The sequence below is a fragment of the Podarcis gaigeae genome (genome assembly GCF_964106915.1).
Source record: "Podarcis gaigeae genome assembly, chromosome: 7".
NCBI lineage: Eukaryota > Metazoa > Chordata > Lepidosauria > Squamata > Lacertidae > Podarcis > Podarcis gaigeae.
In genome coordinates this window covers 22,632,365-22,647,874 of record NC_139683.1, presented here as the reverse complement: position 1 = coordinate 22,647,874, position 15,510 = coordinate 22,632,365, and the positions used below count along the sequence as shown (strand labels likewise).

Genomic DNA, 15,510 nt, shown 5'->3' with positions numbered 1-15,510 from the left:
TGTTTGTGCAGCTCTGAAGCACAAGGGCAGCACATTTATCAAGGAAAGGGTGTGATTACACTTAGCAGGGCTTGGGTAAACTGTCCTGGGTATTTCCCCTTTGATGCTGAAGTCACTTGCAGTTTCACTGGATCGTATTTCCTCTGCATTCAATTTAACTGACCGCAGGCTCCAGTATCTCCAATCCTGCTGTGGCTCAGGAATGTTGTATTCTTTCCAATCCCCTTGCCCTTTTGACTGGATGGCCCTAGTAACTAAGGTATTGTGGCACCGAGTTAGGTTGCGTGCATAGCAATCAAGCAAAAGAAGGCAAACAATTTGGATGTTGTAGCAGTACTCTTGCCCTTTGCCGCTTCTCATAAAAGAGCAGAAGGCAGCACAGCCAAGTCTCTCTTCATCTTTCTTTACAATTTGTTCCTTTCACAGGTAGAGTAGGGCAGTTGTGCTTCCTTGCTAAAAGGCTGCAGAAGATGCTACTATACTTTAGAATGATATTTCCTGGATTTTACACAGGGTGGTGTCTCCTTATGCCAAGCACAGCATAATGTGGTAGAGCCTACATCTTTTCCAAGTCAGTTATAATGATAAAAAATGAGTCAAAAGCCTTCCCCACAATGATATACCGTATTTTTCGCTCTATAACACGCACCTGACCATAACACGCACATCGTTTTTAGAGGAGGAAAACAAGGGAAAAAACATTCTGAATGAAACAGTGGATGTATCATTTTTGTGCTTCATGCTGTGGCCACAGACATGTGATCTGATGGTGAATTTGGGCTGACCCAATGCAAAAATCCTGAGAATCCCTGTGCATCCATGGTTTGTAACCACGTTTTTGCACCATTGCAGCCCCAGGCAACAGTGGGTGCGTGATTTTTGGGGGGGCAGGCTGTAGCCATGGACATGCTATGTGATCTGATGGTGAATTTGGGGTGACCCAATGCCAAAATCCTGAGAATCCCTGTGGATCCATGCTTTTTAACCACATTTTTGCACCATTGCAGCCCCAGGCAACAGTGGGTGCGTGATTTTGGGGGGGCAGGCTGTAGCCATGGACATGCTATGTGATCTGATGGTGAATTTGGGGTGACCCAATGCAAAGATCCTGAGAATCCCTGTGGATCCGTGCTTTGTAACCACATTTTTGCACCATTGCAGCCCCAGGCAACAGTGGGTGCGTGATTTTTTGGGGGGCAGGCTGTAGCCATGGACATGCTATGTGATCTGATGGTGAATTTGGGGTGACCCAATGCAAGGATCCTGAGAATCCCTGTGGATCCATGCTTTTTAACCACATTTTTGCACCATTGCAGCCCCAGGCAACAGTGGGTGCGTGATTTTTTTGGTGCAGGCTGTAGCCATGGACATGCTATGTGATCTGATGGTGAATTTGGGGTGACCCAATGCAAAGATCCTGAGGATCCATGCTTTGTAACCACATTTTAAGTGGGGAGCGAAGGAAAAACAAAGAAGGGACATTAGAGGGGTGTGCAGAGAAGCAGCTGGCTAAGAATGCAGGAGAGGGATTTAATGGGAGGGAGGAAAGAAAGGCAAAAGTTTCCCCCCACCCAAGCCAGCCATCTCTCTCTCTCTCTCTCTCTCTCTCTCTCCCTCTCCCTCCCTCCCTCCCTCCCCCCTCTCTCTCTCCCTCCCCCTCCCCCCTCTCTCTCTCCCTTCCCCCCTCTCTCTCCCTCTCCCCCAGCAGCACCGGAGCTTGCCTGGAGGGGAGGGGCTTTCCCTGCTCTTTGTTCCGTTTCAGCAAACACAGCAACGAAACATAGGAGGGTGGGAAGACCCTGAGGCAGAATGCAGGAAAGCAGCCGCTTCCTCTTTTCAGGTTTCGCTTCTCAGTGCAGCGTGCAGCGCCGCAATTTGATTTTTGCATGATTTTTCGGCTCCAGGGACCACACATTCGCTCTATAACACGCACAGACATTTCCCCTTCCTTTTTAGAAGAAAAAATCTGCGTGTTATAGAAGGAAAAATACGGTACACTGTGCAGTTTACAATAGTTACATAATGTGACTTTGAAAACTGCATTTTGAAGACTAATCTGCTGTGGGTCTAGTGAAAGCTAATGTTTTGTGATGCCCTAACTGGGTCGCAAAATAAATTAAGTTGTTTGTATGCAGCCATCTTGGGATAGTAGTCCTCACCTGTTGTCAGGACTCAGTGATTACAGTTACCCCTGTTGCCATGGCAGCCATAAATTTAATGCTTCTCAGTAGCCTGCACCAATAAGCCGCTGTAATATTTTGCTCCTTAAACAAAAAGTATCTGTTTCTCCTATTCAGCCACTGCTGATGAGTTGCTAAACCTACCTTGCTAAATCTGCCATGCCTTCCCCAATCCTCTGACTGAACTGCAGGTAGCTGGTCCATCTTAGTCATTTTCCTTGTGTGCTCAGGTTCTGTAGCTGGATCAGGCTAAAGGCCCATCTAGTCTAGCATCCTGATCTCACAATGGCCAACCACATGCCTGTGGGAAGCCCCAACTTCTTCACTAGTACTCTCTCTGCACTTGTCATTCCTGGCAAGTGGTATTCAGAGGTGCAGTGCCTCCAACATTTTCTCCATGAATTTGTCTAATCCTCTTTTAAAGAAGGTGGCCTTCTCTACATCTTGCTTCCACAGCACCTGCTCGTTTATTTTAACTGCACATTCCTCAGTTCCAAACAAAAAGCTGCCTTGATGTTGTTGAATTTAAAATTCAAAATAGAACAAGTGTTGAATTTCTAAATAGAACAAGTGTTGGATAATGCCGGAAGGGGGAGAAGCCTTTCAATCTGTCCTGTAAGCACCCCTTTCATTCTGAATTGTAAGTGTGAGGAATATACATTACATTTGGCTCAGTGGAAAGAGCAAAGCACTGTGCCTTTGTTCAGATGCACTTTTTACCATTCCTGCTGACTTATAGAAATTATTGTTGGCTACTCAGCCCAACTGCATTTTACGCTCTTAGGTAAGTAGTTCTAACAGAGACAAGGGTGATTATAACTGAGCTCTTATCTATGACACTAACATTCACTTGTTTTTATAGCTCTCTGTCTTTGTAAGTGGTTTTGTGTTTTTTTTAAAGAAAGCACTCCCAGTTTCTTTGTTTTTCAACATTCCACTTTGTGCAACATCATTTGGTTGTCTTGGACACCAAGTAAAACTATATTATAGAAAAGAAATGTAAATGGCAACTGAATAAGGAAGATAGTTCTGATGGATCAAATTGTTTCCTGTTATAACAATGTATTGAATTTTGAATGTATTATGTTCTCTGCATTTTACAACTTTGTAACTTATTGCCTTTAACAAAGACTATTGGTGGTTTAACTGGATATTTCCTTATTTTCAGAACATACTATTCTTCCTATAACTAGAGAGACTTTCAAAGTTGTAAATATTCTCTGTGGAAAAACAATTTTTCTCTTATTGGCACATCTGATTTAAAAAAAAAAATGTCTGCAATTTGGCATATGTATTTTTACTATTGGTCAATAAAGTTTTCTGTACCGTAAAAAGTCACAAACTGTGTTGTGTTTGAAAACAGCTTGGAGCAGGGCCAGCCCTACTGTTAGGTGGAATCAGGTGGGCACCTTGGGCTCCAAGTCCTGGGGGTGCATGTGGCAGTGAAGTGTTGTCTGCTTAGAGCTTTATGTGCTGCCCTGCACCTCTTAAGCCAGCCTGCTGTCCTCAGGTATGGTAGACAACACCATCCTGATACATTGTGGAAGTAACATTCAACTAGTAGTCCGGTCGGCTTCTGCATCTTGTCTTCTGCCTCAGGCAACCCTAAACATGAGTGTTAACCACATTTCTAAAAGCAAAGTGGCTAAGAACTTAAGTGCAAATTACATTCCTGGCTGAAGATGGGAGACCCATTTTTCCAAATGTTAAGGCTTCAACTGTGGCCATCTGTATGCTTCTGGAAAGTTCACAAATAGATTATTGTGGAGAAAGCTGTTGCGCTATTTCTCTCCAGCTTGTGTTATGATATACTGCCGTCTGAATTGGAAGATCCAGATTTTGCTACCATCACTAGTAGCCATTGATAGACCTAGGCACCATTTTGTGGCAAGCATGAGTACCAACTTCAATAAAATTTTGGGAGGCAGGTAAGCCCTGCCCCACATACAGTGTTATCTCGGGTTAAGTACTTAATTCGTTCCGGAGGTCCGTTCTTAACCTGAAACTGTTCTTAACCTGAAGCACCACTTTAGCTAATGGGGCCTCCTGCTGCTGCTGCGCCACCGGAGCACAGTTTCTGTTCTCATCCTGAAGCAAAGTTCTTAACCCGAGGGTTGGGTTGGCAGAGACTGTAACCTGAAGCGTATGTAACCTGAGGTACCACTGTACTCGTTCACAAGATGCAGTGCATGAGCACCATTTGAGAGCCAGTGTGGTGTAGTGGTTAAGAGCGGTAGTCTCCGCTCCTCCACATGCAGCTGCTGGGTGACCTTGGGCCAGTCACACTTCTTTGAAGTCTCTCAGCCCCACTCACCTCACAGTGTTTGTTGTGGGGGAGGAAGGGAAAGGAGATTGTTAGCCGCTTTGAGACTCCTGAAGGGGAGTGAAAGGCGGGATATCAAATCCAAAACTCTTCATCAACGCTTTTGGGAGGCAGCCTCCTCAGTTATTTTATTGGGGGGTGAAGGAGTTGGCTACTATGATAGAAAGAGTTCCATGTGTTATTTATACTCTCTGAACATTCATTATTATTTTGCCAATAAGTTTCATTTCATGACTTTCTGTTCATGTGCACCATCACTAATCTTATAAATTTCTGTCATATTTGCCTTCCTTATACTTTTTTTGGGGGGGAGGAGGAATAAAATTTAAAGTGGCTACTTTTATGCCACTTTTTGCAGAGAACATATTCCACTTCAACCCTGATAAATTTTAATTCCCTTTCCTACACTGCTTTGAGAACTCTGTGCAGTCACACAAGTTCTGCAAGCTCAGAACCTGTATGACTGCACATACGTAGAGGAACATGCTGCGGTAGCATTTTGGCAAGCAGCCAGCCCCCCAGGGCATGACTCCCACCTTCCCAGTCAGAACACACTTCATTGCTGCCCCAGCAATTTTAATTGCCATTTTCTGCACTATTCCCCATGTGGCATAATCAGAACTTGACAAAGTACCCCAAATGAACATTTGTATACTGATAAAACTGCATTAGGATTCTTAGCACTCAAAGTGCACTGAACTTTATAATACTGAATTTGCTTTATTCATTGCTGTAAGATGCTGTATTCAACAAGCTTTCCATAATGATAGTGCTATGCAAAGTTCAAACCAGAAAAATACCACCAGTAAACCATGGGTTGTATCCCACTGAATCGATGGGTTCAGGGAACGGCCTTGTGCGAATGCAATTGAATTTCTATTACCTTCCCCACCCACTGCCCCCAAATCTGCTCTGGGTTTCCCCTCAACCTCTCCCCTCCCCAAGCAGATTTGTGGGCATTGCGGCAGAGTGAGGGGGAAGAAGGAAGGGAAGTTCGGCCGCACTCACAGAAGTTCTTCTGTGCACACAGTGATTTTCTTGGCAACAGCCCCATGTTTGTTGGTATTTCAAGTCTGTGTAAACATCTTCTGGTAAGAGAAATAATTATAATGTTTCTTCCTTGCAGAACCTCTTTAAAACATAACCGTAGCCACCAGCAAAGAGCAGGAGGCAGCAGAGGATGTTGGTTGTGCTTCTGTTTGAAATGTTGTGACCTGTTTCAAAGCAAAGTGCAGGGCCCCCCTTTCCCCCTCCACCCAGACTCTTTCAGCCAGCGGTATGAAGTTTCATCTAGACTTTCCTTCCAATTCAGCTGCTTCAGCAGAATGAGAGAGGTAAGCTTAGCTTTCTGCAAAACACTGAAAGTGAAGCGGCCAAATGGGATGCAGCATAAGATTTCTCTTTGAAGTCTGACCACCCACTCTCACTGGAGCATCTCATTAAAATGCCACATCACAGGAAAACTGAGCATCCATCAGCTGCCACTGGGTGCTGTGCCCAGTGGTGCTTTGAAGAAGCTCGGCTGCTTTTTGTTTGAGCAAAACTCTTGCCAGTATTCACATGCAGTATTCACATGCAAAACCCCACAAAACAAAAGTGAGAATTTGGCATCAAATGCAACATGGCTTACAGGAGCTTTATGGTGTGAAATCCTCCTATTGCATTTTTCTTTCTCTTCATTATGATTCTGTTCCTGTTTTCTTATACTTTTTGAAATGCAAGAAAGCTGGGTACTCATAAGAATCTTCCACCTTATTAATCTGAATCTTTTTGGGTGAGGGTAATTCTGTACATAATGGGATTTCTGATCTGTACTTAACACTGTTTGAGCTTTATTAATTTGATATACCCATGGAAGAGGAGAGAGCAACATTTTTCTTCTTCTTGCCTAAGTCAATATAGAAATGTAAAGGAAACCAACTTCCAGCATTTATGCAAACATTGACATACTGATGCATGTCTGTTCTCTACAGCTGGGCTTCTTAGAACTAATAACTTGCTGGAGGTTGAAGCTGAAAAGAAGCTGATCTGGCCTATGACAGTACTATAAGGGAGGGGAATCACTGTAAGTAAGGTTGGAGCCTGTATGTGCACAGTTCAAATCATAATTCCTAAAAGCAGCTGTTGTGTGATTTTATGGTAACTGAATAACAGTGATGTGCACCTTGAATCGTTTGCAGGAAGACTTATAATATCCTATTGAATCCTAATATCATACTGAATTGTAATTAGGCCCATTTATAATGTAATGACGAACCATGGTTTACATGCTATGGGAACTCATTCTGGGTATAACTGATTTACCCAGATTCATGTTCAAAACTGCAATTCAAAATTGCATTTTTTAATTTGTTTAGCTGAGTGCCCCACTGTTCAGATGGGAAAGCTGAATATAAACATTTTAATGGAAAATAATACAAATAAGCAATACAGACATCCCTGGAGTCAGGAACAAAGCTTGTTAAGATACACATAGAGATGAATCACAGCCTACCTTTCTTTATACAAATGTTTATATGTGTATGCATATGTGTGTTCCACTACAGTGTTTGGTAAAACAGTTTCTATAGATTGAAGCTGCAGGGCATTTCCCTTGTAAGTCATGCACTGTGCATTTATGTGCATAGGGTTTAAATATTTCCAGATGGATTGTGTCAGTGGCTTTAATGGCAAGTGGGCAGGTCCCAGCAAGCCTTCTCAGTAACAAAGATAAATGTGTACAGTGAAGTTCAGCTTCCTGGCAAGCAATTAAATGCCTTGTCTCTGACTCAGAACTACGGGCATTTGCCAGCAATTATGTGGAGTAATGCCAGAGAGCTCACAAATGACGGTATATATATATATTGGCCATTTTAACAATTGTAACAAAAAGTAGGAGTGTGTGGGGATTGCCATCAAAGCAGTGATAAAGAGTCGTAGAATCTACAATCCCCAAAGTGGCCAAGTTACTTCATTATTTGGTCAGGGTTCCTAACTCAGTGCTGGTTTCCTAACTAGGCATGAGGTGGTGATTCAGAGCAGGGCTGGTTTTGGCTGGAGTCAGTGGCGTAGCGTGGGTTGTCAGCACCCGGGGCAAGGCAAGTAATTTGCACCCCCTAACCCGTGGACTGGCGCCCCCTAACCCTAACCCCCAGATGTTGCGCCCGGTGCGGCCGGGCCCCCCCTGCACCCCCCACGCCACGCCACTGGCTGGAGTTAGTTGTGGGGGGAATGGAACTGTCTTTTGGCTACCTCTTTGGTCCCACATCCATATCTAAATACTGTACGAGAAAATAATTGTCAGAAATAATTGCCATTAGATATTGTGGTAGCTTTGTGTCTTAAAATAGCTACAGAGGAAGTGTAACCTTCCAATGGAAAAGAGAAATATTCAAACAACTCCAGCATGATTCCTCAAAATGTGGATGTAGTACATGACACGTAACCATTCCATGAATTTGTCCAACCCTCATTTTAAGCCATCCAAGTTGGTCCCATCACTACATCTTGTGGGAGTGAGTTCTGTTGTTTAACTGTATGTTATATGAAGAAGTACTTTTTTGTCTGACATTTGTTTCTTCCTGCTCTAACTATGATTTTGCCCTTTGCCAGTTCTGCTGATTTTGACTTTTGTACGGTGGAAGCCATCTTATTCTTAAAGGTGAGGTGTTGAAGGGGCAACTGCTGATGGAAAAGTAAGGAGACACTTAAAAGATATGAGTGTGGCTGCACAAGGAGCTTACAGATGAGCTGAGATAGAAGAAGAGAATGCACAAGAAAGGGAAGAAAGGAGAAATCATGATGGAAGAGTAGTCGACAGCTCCATGGAGAAGGAGGGCCAAAGCTTGGATAAACTTAGGCTTGCAAGAGAATAATTTTTAAGTTTATTTTCGGCTACGTTTGAGGCAAGAGGAAGAATAAGCAAATAGTAGGTTGCTTTTGAATTATGGTGCTGGAGGAGACTCTTGAGAGTCCCATGGACTGCAAGAAGATCAAACCTATCCATTCTGAAGGAAATCAGCCCTGATGTGCTCACTGGAAGGACAGATCATGAAGCTGAGGCTCCAATACTTTGGCCACCTCATGAGAAGAGAAGACTCCCTGGAAAAGACCCTGATGTTGGGAAAGATGGAGGGCACAAGGAGAAGGGGACGACAGAGGACGAGATGGTTGGATGGTGTTCTCAAAGCTACCAGCATGAGTTTGACCAAACTGCAGGAGGCAGTGGAAGACAGAAGTGCCTGGCGTGCTCTGGTCCAGGGGGTCACGAAGAGTTGGACACGACTAAACAACAACAACAAAAGGTCTCTTGAGAAGATTGAGAAATGCTATTGGGTTACAGAGAAGAGGGAACTTTTCAACACCCACTTTGCCTTTGTCTTCACCCAGAAGGAAAGCAGTGCCCAACCTGGTGATTACAGAATACCGGTAAATGGAAGGAGGGAGCTGCAGCCCAATGTCTACTCTACACAACTTCCAGATCAGGGATTTCGTTTGCAACAACTTTTAACACTGCATCATCACTCTGTGCAGCCACCAACAAAAACGCGCAGTCACAAGGCAATGTATTGCATGTGAGTATTTATAGCAATGGAGAAATCAAAACATTCCACCACCACCCTCCCTTTGTAATGGTTATCTGTTGGTAATGCAAAGGGGGATATCAGCAGGCAACTCTCTCTTTCGTGCTAAGGAAGCCTGCGTGGGCCGGGCTCCTCTCGCGCATCCCGCAAAGCCAAGAGCGTTGCATCTGGAAATGCAAGACCTCTCTCTATCCGCAGGCGGATTCCGGACAAAGAAGCGGCTGCGTTTTCCTCGCCTGGCTTGCATCCAAGCAGACGAGGGAGATCCGGCGGCGGGGCAGTCGAGCCGGGCGCCCCCCAGCGGCCAGTCTTTGCCAGCGCAGGGAAAGCAGCGCCCCCGTCGAGAGGCGCAGAAGTTGCCTTCTCCCCTCGACTGTGCGGCGCGCTCCCTCCCTCCCTCCCTCCCACCCCATCCCCTTTTCCTGCCTCCGTCCGCACGTGGCTGGGGGGGGAGACCCCCTGCCTTTTCCGCCCACCCCTCTCCCTCTCCCCCTCCGCTTAGCCGGGCGGACGCTGCTGCTGCGGGCTGCGCATTCCTGGCCGCCCCCCCGAGGAGGGACTGAAAGGCTCGCTTATGCGCGGCGCAGACACTGCCTGATTCATCCGCGCCTCGCTCCGCCAGCGCCATGAAGCTCCTGCCGCCCTGTCCGCCTTCGCTGGTCGCCTCCTTTGCGGCGCTGCTGCTGCTGCTGCTGCTGCTGCTGGGGGTGCTGTCGGCGAGCCCCCCGGCCGGCCTGGCCGAGACCCCCAAAGGCAAGCAGAAGGCGCTTCGCCAAAGGGAGGTGGTGGACGTGGTGAGTGCGCAGCAAGGGCGCCGCGATCCCCGGAGGGCTGCGCAGGGTCTCGGGCTGGGCTGGGTCGTGGGTGGCGTGGAGGCAAGCAGCGATCCCGAGAGGGCGCGCGCATTGCATGGGATGGGGGCAGAGGCGTGCCTTAGGTTCCCTTGCACCCTGGCCAAGGAGCTGGGCGCTCTGCCATTCCAAGCCAGAGTGGAGAGGCACCATTTTGGCGCCCACTGGGACCAAGGGTATCAACATTGAATAAAATATGGAGAGGGGCACATAAGCCCCGCCCCACATAATTGATCACAAGATGCATCACACACACATCATTTGAATGGCCTTGTCCATCAACTGGGGGGGGGCTAGGAGTTGGCTCCTATGCCTGGGCCACACCCTTGGGGGGCAACCTTTCCAACCCCTAGGTACACCCCTCACGGAGACCTCCTGCTTAGCCCTCTTCTTGGCGTGCCACTTCCTGTCTTACTCATTTATATCCCACCATAAGAAGCAGCAGCCTGGCTGGTAAAGGTAAAGGGACCCCTGACTGTTAAGTCCAGTCGGACAACTCTGGGGTTGCGGCGCTCATCTCGCTTTACTGGCCGAGGGAGCCGGCGTTTGTCCGCAGACAGCTTCCGGGTCATGTGGCCAGCATGACTAAGCCACTTCTGGCGAACCAGAGCAGCACACGGAAATGCCGTTTACCTTCCCGTTGGAGCGGTACCTATTGATCTACTTGCACTTTGACATGCTTTTGAACTGCTAGGTTGGCAGGAGCAGGGACCGAGCAATGGGAGCTCACCCTGTCACGGGGATTCGAACCATCCACCTTCTTATCGGCAAACCCTAGGCTCTGTGGTTTAGACCACAGCGCCACCTGCATCTTGGCGTGCCACCTCCCGTCTTACTCATTTCTATCCCATCATAAGAAGTAGCAGCCTGGCTAGATCAGGCTAAAATAGCCCAGCATCAACTGATGGGGGGAGTCCAGGAGCACAGGGGACTGCAGTGTGATCTCCTCCAAAGAACTCAAGGTGGCTTACCTGGTTCTACCTTGCATTCTCCATGTCACCCTCTCAACAACCCTGCGAGGTAGGTTAGGTGGCTGAGTGGCTCCAGGACACTCGGTAATCTTCTTGGCTGACTGGGGATTTGAGCCCTGGTCTCCCAGGTCCTGGTTGATGGGTCTGACCTCTGCACCATGCTGGCAACAAACAACGTGTAAGGAGATAAGAATAAGCCAAGCCCCCAATGTTTTCTAGCAGCTGAATAAGATTAAGAAAACAAACCTGACAGACACAATACTGGGAAAGGAGAGGATGTGGGGAGGGAACAAATGAAGGAGCATTATTATCAAACGCAGCTGGGCGGAAGATGCAGTCCGCTTCCAGAATTCTACTAGTTTCTGAAAACTTGCAAAGATCCTTCTGAATGTTGAATGGCTCTAAAGCCACATTTAGATATGATGGTGCACAATTAGAATAATTTACCAGTGCATGTGTTCCGTTTCTAATTTAAACTGGGTTGCCTGGCCGTCACATCCAAAAGCACACAAGGCTTAATGTTGCTGACGTTAAGCAATTCTGGGTTTGGTAAGAAAATAACAAATAGTGTGCAAGGGAGGCAAAATCTAGCAGGGGCCATACTGTAACAGGATGCTAGTGTTGTATACATAATGTGATGCCAGGTTCAAACAACACTATGCAGATAAATCCTTACTGTTTACCTGGCATCATGTTTAAATAAAGCTTGACTGATGGAAAGTAATCGTAAAGTCTGCAGATGGGGTGGAATGGGAGCTGTGCTGTGCTCATTGTTACAACTTGAGATCTCAAGGGCTGTGTACTTAAACATGCAGATTTTTATTCTTCATCCAGTGTGCTTCCACTTCTCATTTGGGAAGCGGTGTACACCTGATGCTATCTAGCCTGTTGTTTCTTATGAAATACTGCATTTTTATGCATTTCCCCCCAAACCAGCTTTGGCCTACCTGTGTGTTAAACTGGCAATGCATACAGCCTTTCTCTCTGCTAACGTAAAACTCACAGCTGCCTGCAGGGTTGCAAAAGAGACAGCTGTGTAATCTGCTGTGGTGGGACATTATGGCTGCAGAGGATGAGTAATCTGACTGATCTCCTCCGCTCTTTGTTATTACTCACGGAGCATGAATATTTAGGGAAATGGTTAGTGGGTTTCTTAAAACATTCTTCCTCACTCAAGCCATTCATTGCCACGTTGGACACAGAAGCAGAGCTGGCCTTGGTAGGCTGTGGCTGTAACTCACCACATTTCTTTAAGTAATATGTCCATTGGGGAAAGCAATGCCTGGTTTATGTGTGTGTATGAGAGACAAGGCGGGGGAGAAAAAATGGTTCCTTTGCAACAACAAAATAACCAATGTGGCTATTGGTTTACTGTTTCAAGCTCAAACAACTATGTATATATAACTATGTGTCTATAAAATGGGAATAATTTTGATTTTCAGTATAATGGGATGTGTTTGCAAGGACCTAATGGTGTTCCTGGAAGAGACGGAAACCCTGGTGTCAATGGAATTCCTGGAACACCTGGGATCCCGGGTCGAGATGGACTAAAAGGAGAAAAAGGAGAATGCATGAGAGAAAGCTTTGAGGAATCTTGGACACCCAATTACAAACAGTGTTCATGGAGTGCTCTGAACTATGGCATAGACCTTGGAAAAATTGCAGTAAGCAAATACCATTGCATTTATAATGTATATTACAGCAAAAGAGGTGGGTGAGGGTACAAAGATGTGGTGATAATTCTTTTCCTTATCGCTTTGGCTTCCTTATTCCTAGCAGCTATGGCCTACTGCAGTCAGCAATCAGAGGTCCACTTAAGGGGGCCCACTGAGGCATCTCAAATGACTGATGAAAGATACTGTAAGCAAGCTCTGGTATTAGGATTTAAATATAAAAATCTAGAGCAGAGGACACAGAGGATTGCTGGAGAAGGGATGCTATTTGGCTAACTCTATAAGAAATAACCAGGAGTCTGTTGCACTTTAAAGACTAACCAAATTATTATGGCATAAGCTTTTTTGAGGCAGCTGTCCCTTGAAGGTAGTAACTATTTCTTTTTAAATGACAAGTCAATAAATAATCAACCACTTTAACACACAACTTTTTCTTGTTTTGTAATAGGAGTGCACATTCACAAAGATGCGCAGCAACAGTGCTTTAAGAGTCCTCTTCAGTGGATCACTTAGACTAAAATGCAGGAACGCTTGTTGCCAGAGATGGTATTTTACATTTAATGGAGCTGAATGCTCTGGGCCACTTCCCATTGAAGCTATAATTTATTTAGATCAAGGAAGTCCGGAATTAAATTCCACCATTAACATACACCGCACTTCTTCAGGTACGTATCAAGATAATCTTGTGAGACCAACAATAATTTCACTGTAAAAATTCTGGGCACATGTGAGATGCAGATCGCGTTACTTGCCTGGTTCCCTGTAGCAAATAAACACAATAATAAGGTAATAGGTACTTCAGAGTTTTCCTTTCTGGTGATAAAGAACTAAGGTTTAGGATCAGACAGATGAGAATCAAACCTCCTCCAGGCTTAGACCAGCCCACCCAGTTATAAGCCAGAAAGTATAGAGATATAAACACTGGCCTGTGAGCGCCCCATTTGGAGAACAGCCTTTACCAAAGGTGCCATGTGCTTTGAAGACACTCGAACTCAGGACAAAACGTGCTAAGAGGAAGGCACTCTTGGCAAACCCTAACCATGATCAGTTACGGCCCAGAAACCTATGTCCCCACTATGGAAGGATGTGTGGATCCAGAATTGGCCTCTATAATCATTTATGAACTCACTGTTAAAACTGTGTTTATGGAAGACAATCTTACTTGGCTACGAGTGATTGTCAAAGAAGAAAGTATAGAGCTATAAATGCAGCTACTAGAGCCCAACTCTAGACACCACCTGGTAGCCCTGCAGCTGGAAGGAAGGTTGACAGAGCGTAAAAGCCATTAATGTTGCCCCGCAGCAAATTGCTAGTGATGGCTGATCCATTCAGCTTCTTCCCTGAATTGTAGGATGCTATAGCAGAAAAACATTTGTTCCAGAATGCAAAGGTGAAAAACTAACCCAATTATTGTCCTTTAAATTTGCCCAGACACACAAAGTATGAGTAGACAACTGAACATTGTTAAAGTTTCAATTAAAATGAGAGCACCTTTTCACAGAATATTGATTTTGTTTACTGACAGCTATCATTAGTTGATGGAGATGTTGTTTTTAACAAACAAAACCAAAACCTAAGCACGGGGCCATTTCTTCCCAAATCACAATGAATGGTTCTCCTCTTTTTTATGTCTATAATATAACATGAAATAATACAAACAAATAATGGGTATTGGTCACCAGATCCAAAGCAAAATAGAGTAATGATGTGTATAAGGCAGAAAATAACAGCATTTTAAGTAAAATAACCAAGCAAAAAAGATTTATGAGTTATAAGGGGTCTTGATTCCTCCTGGTGACAGTTAATAAACATGAACCACAGTAATCAGCATCAAAAGTGGCTCTTCTCTTTTTAAAGATGCCAGTCCTTTGGAACTCCCTGCCTATTAGTTGTGCTGTTACAAACATCCCCTAAAACTTTTTATTATTTCCATGCAATTCTGTGTGGACATACAAGGGTGCATCCAATGCTAGTACTACACAGAGTAGAACCATTGAAAATAATGAACATGATTAATTTTTGAAAGTAATAGAGGGAAGATGGGAGGTGAATGAAACAGTGCCTGGTGGGCACAGGTTCAATCCCTCTATTTTGGGCGAAACCACTATGCTTTTTGTCTTTCATACAGTGGAAGGGCTTTGTGAAGGGATCAGCGCTGGCCTGGTGGATATTGCTGTTTGGGTTGGTACTTGTTCCGATTACCCACCTGGAGATGCTTCCACTGGATGGAACTCAGTCTCTCGCATCATTATAGAAGAACTGCCAAAATAGAGCTCTTTCAAAGATTCTCTTCCCCCTTTGACCACTTATATTTCATACCTTACATATTAACTCCATGCTTTAAATCTATACTTTTCTATGTTATCAAAGTACTTGAGTATAACGCACAAGCTTGTTCTACAGAAAATATCTGTAACCAAAGGATTTCTCTTTTTTAAAGTATAGTTTATGGGTTTCTACACTTTCTGGATTTATGTACTACTTTTGTACAATTTGTAGACAATTCTTACATTTGTTAATAAAGACAATCTTTTAGAAATAGCCAAATGAAAGGAATTTTAATTTTTGTTATCAAACAGAATTTGCTCACGCCTACACCTACTACTACAAATCAGTACAGTTTTAATTAAAATCTCACCAACTTTGCATTGAAAGGGGTGTGGGTGAAAAACCACTTGTAATGTTAATATAGTTGAATTCTGATTGCTTTCTAGAAAATAGTTACTTCAGGCTTAGGGGCTCTGATAAGCATTTGCACACTCTTCCTTTTTCAAGGCAGGGCAAGGCCACAAGTTCATTCCTTTATGTATGCAAAACTTCCACCTGCAGTGTAGTGAATGGCAATGATTACTCACATAGGACCCATGCAAGCTGAAAAAATACATGGAACTTTTGCTCTAAGCAAAATGGAAGGTCAAGCTGAGTTAGCAGCACCAATAAATCTCACAAA

At 44.7% G+C, this 15,510-nt stretch overlaps 1 protein-coding gene across 3 annotated transcripts; it reads left to right on the top strand.

Moving 5' to 3' along the window:
* Positions 1 to 5,634: 5,634 nt before the first annotated feature.
* Positions 5,635 to 15,112, top strand: CTHRC1 (collagen triple helix repeat containing 1). Of its 3 annotated transcripts, none has more exons than XM_083749416.1 (4): positions 5,635 to 5,837; positions 12,330 to 12,551; positions 13,009 to 13,225; positions 14,689 to 15,112. In XM_083749416.1, exons 1-4 carry the CDS (start codon positions 5,829 to 5,831, stop codon positions 14,829 to 14,831), a joined length of 591 nt encoding a protein of 196 aa, XP_083605542.1. In that variant the 5' UTR covers positions 5,635 to 5,828; the 3' UTR covers positions 14,832 to 15,112. The 3 variants fall into 3 exon arrangements, with proteins under 3 accessions (XP_083605542.1, XP_083605544.1, XP_083605543.1); XM_083749418.1 differs by lacking the exon at positions 5,635 to 5,837 and adding an exon at positions 6,502 to 6,568; XM_083749417.1 differs by lacking the exon at positions 5,635 to 5,837 and adding an exon at positions 9,363 to 9,859.
* The last annotated feature ends 398 nt before the right edge of the window (positions 15,113 to 15,510 follow it).